The sequence below is a fragment of the Bufo gargarizans genome, chromosome 2 (assembly GCF_014858855.1).
Source record: "Bufo gargarizans isolate SCDJY-AF-19 chromosome 2, ASM1485885v1, whole genome shotgun sequence".
Classification (NCBI taxonomy): domain Eukaryota; kingdom Metazoa; phylum Chordata; class Amphibia; order Anura; family Bufonidae; genus Bufo; species Bufo gargarizans.
Window position 1 is genome coordinate 14868528 of NC_058081.1, and position 7400 is coordinate 14875927.

Genomic DNA, 7400 nt, shown 5'->3' on the forward strand with positions numbered 1-7400 from the left:
CCTCAGTCTTTCCTTTGGAACCATTCCGAATTCCTGACATTTTTGTGCCTAACATGCATAGTCACACAAAGCATGAAATAGTTTGCAAGTCTGTTTTTTGGAACCTAAAGACATAGAGGCGCAATAAAAAGAAACTGCTACAGGCAGTTGACTTTGGAAATACTGCAGTATCGGTGCCACAAAAAGATTTGTGGCCAATGTCTATTGCTCCATAAAATATGCAGAGTCAGAAAAAAAAAATCTCCAGTGTAAAACTCAAGTTGATAAACTATATGAAATTATTTCCCCCTGCCTCCCTATCACACCAACATAGTATTTGACATTTTTAGTATTCTATTCGTTCTTTCCTTTCTTTCTTTTCTCTTCTAAAATAATTGACCTGTGTAATACGTGGAACAGACTGCTAATTGTCAATAATTCTGTTTTTAGACTACAGTGGATCACTGGAGACCCATAAGGCAATGATGAATAAATCTCCTTATTGTCCCCAAGGTCTCTTCCGTTCTTGCTATGTATACAGTTGTGTTCAAAATTATTCAACCCCCAATGCTGTAAAGGGTTTTAGGGAATTTAGTGTACATTTGTTATTGTGTTCAGAATGAAATCTTACAAGGACTTTTTAAAGAACCAAATACAACTAAAATGACATCAGTTGTTTTTGTAATACAGTATTAAATGTTTTTTTTTTTGTAATTTCTTCATTGACACAATTATTCAACCCCTTAAAGACTACCACTCTTAAGAACAGAGGTTCATTCAAGTGTTTTCGATCAGGTATTGAAAACACCTGTGGATGTCAAGGAGCAGCACTTAAGCATAATACGCACCAATTAGGCAGATTTAAAAGGACTGTGATACTCAGCTCCTTCTAGACATTTACTGGTGTGTTTACAAACATGGTGAAGTCAAGAGAATGGTCCAGGATGACAAGAGAAGAGGTGATTTCTCTTCACAGAAAGGGCAATGGCTATAAGAAGATTGCAAAGATGTTAAACATACCAAGAGACACCATAGGAAGCATCATTCGCAAATTCAAGGCAAAGGGCACTGTTGAAACGCTACCTGGTCGTGGCAGAAAGAAGATGCTGACTTCGACTGCTGTGCGCTACCTGAAGCGCAAAGTGGAGAAAAGTCCCTGTGTGACTGCTGAGGAACTGAAAAAAGATTTGTCAGAAGTGGGTACTGAAGTTTCAGCTCAGACAATAAGGCGCACACTGCGTAATGAAGGCCTCAATGCCAGAACTCCCTTGCTGTCTCCAAAGAATAAGAAGAGTCGACTGCAGTATGCCAAAAATCATGTGGACAAACCACAAACGTTTTGGGGTAGTGTTCTGTGGACTGATGAAACAAAATTAGAACTGTTTGGGCCCATGGATCAACGCTACGTTTAGAGGAGGAAGAACAAGGCCTATGAAGAAAAGAACACCTTGCCTACTGTGAAGCATGGGGGGGGGTCAATCATGCTTTGGGGCTGTTTTGCTTCTATAGGTACAGGGAAGCTTCAGCGTGTGCAAGGTACCATGAATTCTCTTCAGTACCAGGAGATATTGGATGAAAATGTGATGCAGTCCGTCACAAACCTGAGGCTTGGGAGACGTTGGACCTTTCAACAGGACAATAATCCCAAGCATACCTCCAAGTCCACTAGAGCATGGTTGCAGATTAAAGGCTGGAACATTGTGAAGTGGCCATCGCAGTCACCAGACTTAAATCCGATTGAGAACCTCTGGTGGGACTTAAAGAAAGCAGTTGCAGCGTGCAAGCCTAAGAATGTGACTGAACTGGAGGCTTTTGCCCATGAAAAATGGGCGAAGATACCCGTAGATCGCTGCAAGACACTTGTGTCAAGCTATGCTTCACGTTTAAAAGCTGTTATAACTGGAAAAGGATGTTGTACTAAGTACTAAGATTGAATGTCACTTGGGGGTTGAATAAAACTGATAATGATGTGAGCACAGAAAAGACATTTGTGGTTATTTCATTATAAATGTTATGTTATATTTGTCTGACTTACAAGGGCCTCTGTGATATAATTGTAAACAAGATGACTGAAATGATCAAAATCAATGTCAAACTGGCCAAAACACTCAATTTCAGTGGGGGTTGAATAATTTTGAACACAACTGTATGTGCAGGTACAACCTATATAAAATGCTCAAGTGCCTGACTACTGCACATCATCTGACAGAAGACACAAGATTTCATCATTCATGGTAATTCTATGACTTTGGTAAATAGAATTTTCTGCAAGAAAAAAATAAGTGTATAAACTCCATGAAAATGCAGATTGAAAGTACGGTCAGGAGAAATTATTGATGTTGAACGTACAAATTACCGAACTTAGATGTATCAAGAGCGTCTTCCATGAATGCTTTGTCACTTTTACTCTGCACCTCACTGACTGCACCTCTGGATATGTGTGTCTGCACACCAAAAATTTGCAAATGTTTACTGTAAAATGCTGATAGTATCCGTGGGCCCGACTCATCCCGATAGGCTGGATTCACACACAGTTTGTGTAGCAATTTATACAGCATTTTTATCTGCATCCAGATGTTATTTTAAAGTCTAAAGTACATTATTGCAAATTCCACATTACATCCACTTTTGTTTGTGGTGCTTTTGTAGTCTGCAGACAAATTAATTATAGTTATAAAAGTTACATAATAAAATTAAAACTATTAAAACGTAAAAACGGTATGAAAGACATGACAATGCTAAAAAAATAATGTGTAGAGGAGCCCTAAGACTGAACGCAAACATGCAGCTTAGAGTAGTTTTACACAAATTTTTATTTTTCAGCATTTTCCTGGTGTTTTCTCAAAGCTTCTTTTTTTTTTTTTTTTATGTTGTGGCCAGATGTGAACGGTGAAGAAATACACAACAAACAGTATTTTTTTTATTACTTTGATGTTTTTTTAAACATACCATCCTCTAGGTATGGCCACTTTAAGGTGCTCTACTTTGGCTTCCATAGGAACAAATAAGTTAAGGTAAAGCTTTTGTCCAAAAAATAAATAAATTAGAAATGTCTTTTAAGGAATGACCTAAGAATTATCTAATGACAATAAGGCCTCTTGCAGACTACCATAGGTGTCCCGTTGCTGTAATACACGGGCACTGTTCCGCGTGCATTCCGCATCACGGATGCAAACCCATTGACTTAAATGGGTCCTCAAATCCGGAGATGCAGAATGGTGCAGAACGGAAGCACAGAACGGAACCCCTCGTGTGGTGTTCCGTTTTGTGCTTTCATTCCACAAAAAGATAGAACTTGTCCTATCTTTTTGCGGAACGGATGTAAATGGGGTCGTGATCGGCATGCGGCTGGCCCAGGGTCTATGCCCGTGCATTGCGGACTGCAATTTGCGGGCCGCAGCACGGGCTTGGAGCCATGACGTTTGTCTGCAAGAGGCCTAAGGGTGAATTCATATTAGGCAAATTTGTTGCAGAAATTTCTAATGCTAGGTCCACATCTTCGGCGGAGATTCTGTCAGGATCCTCCTTCGCATATAGCGCCAAAAAAGGACAAATTACCAGTAGCATTTTGACCAGCAGAATGATGTCATTCATGCTAAAGATCCACTGAACCCAATTACAGTGAATGAGATCCATCAGGTGCCGGAGATGTTTGGCATATGTCCAATCCGGCAATTCCTATATTGTATACTGTGCCTTTGGGTGCATATATGAACCTAGCCTAAGACTTTGCCATATCTATGAATGAAGGTAAAGGAGAAATGTTTGCAGATACAGGAGACTAGAGTAATATAAAGTATGGCAAAGCACTGGAGGTGATTGGAGAATGTGAAACATATTGTAAACCCAGGTTAGAAATGTAGTAGAATTCAGGAAAGACCTTTAAATGATGGACTGACTTGAGCTCCAGTCAACACTGACCCTGCTGCTTGAGGGAAGAACAGCAGATAAAAGAGAGTGAAGGTGTCCTATTACTTGGGAGACTGCAGCTGGGCAACCATGAGTGAGAGAGGGTTGCAGCCCTGGGGGCAGTGACTGTAGAAATGAGGGCAGATTTCCTGGCTGGGGATGAGTGACTGTCACAGATGCTCGCCAGAAAGAGTGATGAAGTTTCCCCATGCTGGTGCTGAGAAGAGGAGCTGGACTTACACAGTTTGATGATGAAATTCACAGACCGTGAGGTGCTTGACAAGTGAGCTATGATTATGCAGTAAAAGGTTGGCACATAGATCCAAGTGATGAGTTGCCACCAGGCGAATGGTGACATTCACCCAAAACTTGTATGTATACACTTGAGTGTTACTTGAGTGGAAGGAGTGGGTGAAGTATGGAGACTCCCCGCTGGTGCTGAGTGAGAGTGGAATGGAGCCGCAGGGGAGAACATGGGTGGGAGAGCTTTATGGGCCTAGGAAGGAGCCGAAGAGTGTGTCAACCGATTAGGCTGCTGCCGTACGTCAGACAGGAAAAAAAAAAACTGGACATGAGTTGTATAAATGATAACTTAAAGATTAAGCTGGAAACTAGTAAGTGTTATGTGACATCCCATTGAGAGATTGTAACCGTAAGCTGTGAACCAAGTAAATATGTGATTAAAACCGCTAAACTTGCCGTGTCTAAGAACTGAAGAAAAAAAATGTATGTTGTTCCTAGAGATGAGCAAATCGATTCAGCATGAATCAGATTCATTATGAATTTTCTAAAAGTTTTGGATTTCAGAAAATCTGAAATTTTTGTGATTCATCTGGCACAAAATGTAGAAAAAGAAGAAGCATCTGCCACTGAAAAAAGGTAATTTTTATACTGTTTTTTTGTAAATTAAAAACAAACTGAGGTATAGCCCTATCATCAGTTTGCCATTACTAATGTTGTCTTGGCTTTAAGGAGCCTAAAAGAGTTTGGATGCAGTCCTACGTAGATGACCATGGTGTCATACACAACTTTTCAGGACAATAGAGGCATTTTTGATTTAGGCCAAATTTATTTGAAACCAAATCAAATCTGATGACTGTTGTGATCAAATTAGAACCAAATTTCCAAAAATTTGATCATTTGCTATTTTAACATTGAGTTTCTGGAATGTATTATATAAAGAACAGTGAGTGAGATTTATCAAACTGGTGTAAAGTAGAACTGGCTTAGATGCCCATAGCAACCAATCAGATTCCACTTTTAATTTTTCCAAAGGAGCTGTCAAAAATGAAAGATGGAATCTGATTTGTTGCAATGGGCAACTAAGCCAGTTCTACTTTACACCAGTTTGATGCTCCTGCCTCAGTGTGTCCTACTTTATGATAAATACAGTGAAAGTTTTAGCAATGAAATCTACATGGTTGTTCTGTATGCAGGAGAACAATCTGACTGTGGTCAAAGAGTTTATCCTTCTAGGATTTCAAGGCAGTCAATATGTAACAACATTCCTGTTCTGTGTTCTCCTCGTGGTTTACTATGGAACAATATGTGGGAACCTCCTGATCATCACCCTGGTGTCCTCCAGCAAGAACCTCCACACTCCAATGTACTTCTTCATCTCACAATTGTCCATAAGTGACATCTTATTAACAACTGATATTGTTCCCAACATGCTCCACTGTCTACTGAATAATGGGGTCACTATTACATTTTCTGGCTGTTTTATTCAGTTTTATTTTTTCTGTAGTTTAGAGATATTTGAGTGCTTTCTTCTCACAGTGATGTCCTATGACAGATATGTGGCCATCTGTAATCCTCTTCATTATACTTCAATCATGACAAGTGCACATTGTATGAGATTGATTGCCACCTGCTGGTTGTTAGGATTTTCCGCTGCATTCGTTGATGTTCTAATGACATTGATGTTAAACTTTTGTGGTCCAAATATCATTGACCATTTCTTCTGTGACCTTGTTCCCTTGATAGAAATTGCCTGTTCTGGTACCTACTTCGTCCAACTTGAAACCTACTTACTAAGTATACCGACGGTCATCACACCGCCCATAATGATTGTATTGTCTTATGTTCAAATTGTTTCTGTCATCTTGAGGATCCCATCCAGTACTGGTAGACAGAAAGCCTTCTCCACCTGTAGCTCCCACCTCATTGTGGTCTCCATATTCTACTGCACTTTGTTTACAGTTTATATTGTTCCAACAAGAGAACAAACATTGACCATCAGTAAAATCCTCTCCCTGCTGTATACTGTGTTTACTCCCTTGATCAACCCCATTATATACAGTCTGAGAAATAAAGACATTAAGAAAGCAGTAAGGGGAACATTTCTTAAATTTGTCATATGTGGCAATTGTTCATAAATCAATGTTTGGTAGGATGCACCTACAAATACAGCATCATCATCTAAGACTGCTCACATGCTTGAATAATCATGGCTACATGACAAATAATTGCGGACAAGAATAGGCATATTCTATTCGTTTCTATATTCCGTGGATCCGCAAAACACGTTACGGACGTGTGAATGGACCCTTAGTCTGAAATGTATCGGTAGGCAGATTCAATTTGGTCCAAATAAATTTGACCTGAATCGGTAATCAGCTCTTTAACACCAAAACAACTTTAGCAATGTCATAGTGACAGAGCCGTATATAGCTATTCGTAAATGTATGGTCGTTGTAACAATCAGCATGCTTAAAAAACCCTGCACTGTCTGATTTGAAAAAGAATAAAAATAAAAAAAACTCCAAAAATGAAGCCCTCTGGAACAATGGTATATAAAGTAGCAATGACATCTGGAATTTCAACAAACAGTCCAAAAATGATCAATTTTTGGGGAGTAGCAACAGGTATAGTGTTATGTAGAATACATACAGCATATATAATACATATTCTATCTCCACCAATTCCACAGCTAGAAATATATGAGTCGGTGACAGTGGGTCTGAGTTCTAGGAAATTGAAGAAGCAATTGCTTTTGTTTTGTTTTTTAAAACACTGTAAAAAGTTCTCACTTTCTGGGATCAGCAGCAGCAACAGAGCAGTATGGAATCTGACAAACAAGTCAGAGGATGAGAAGCTGTGCAGGGGTAGTACTAGTGGCAGCAGGGGCAGTAGTGGCTGAAGTGGCAGCAGTACAGTAGAGATTCTGACAGACAGGGCAGGAGATGGGCAATTGCTTAGTGGTATTAGAAGTGGCAGTGGGGCCATAGCAGCAGAAGCAGTACAGTATGGAACCTGACAGAAAAGGCATGAGATGTGTGACTGTGCAGGGGTAGTATTAATGGCAGCAGGGGCATTAGTATCTGCAGGACAGTATGGAACCTGACGGACAAGGCATTAGACGTGTGGTCGAGTAGGGCTAGCGGCAGCAGCATATAATTGTTTCCTGTCCACACATTCAGTTATGGTAACTGACAATGGAGTGGAAGATAACGAAGAGGAGGGCAGCAGAAGCAGTAGCTGATCAAGTTGACAATGATGAAGACCACAAC

General features: G+C 40.0%; 1 protein-coding gene across 1 annotated transcript; it reads left to right on the forward strand.

Moving 5' to 3' along the window:
* Window positions 1-5318: 5318 nt before the first annotated feature.
* LOC122925474 (olfactory receptor 6N1-like) lies at window positions 5319-6266 on the forward strand. The gene has a single exon (XM_044276831.1). It carries the CDS (start codon window positions 5319-5321, stop codon window positions 6264-6266), a length of 948 nt encoding a protein of 315 aa, XP_044132766.1.
* Window positions 6267-7400: the final 1134 nt, after the last annotated feature.

What these genes read in the sequence shown, in the direction of transcription:
- LOC122925474 (XM_044276831.1), top strand. Translation starts at nt 5,319, where the DNA reads ATGCAGGAGAACAATCTGACTGTGGTCAAAGAGTTTATCCTTCTAGGA.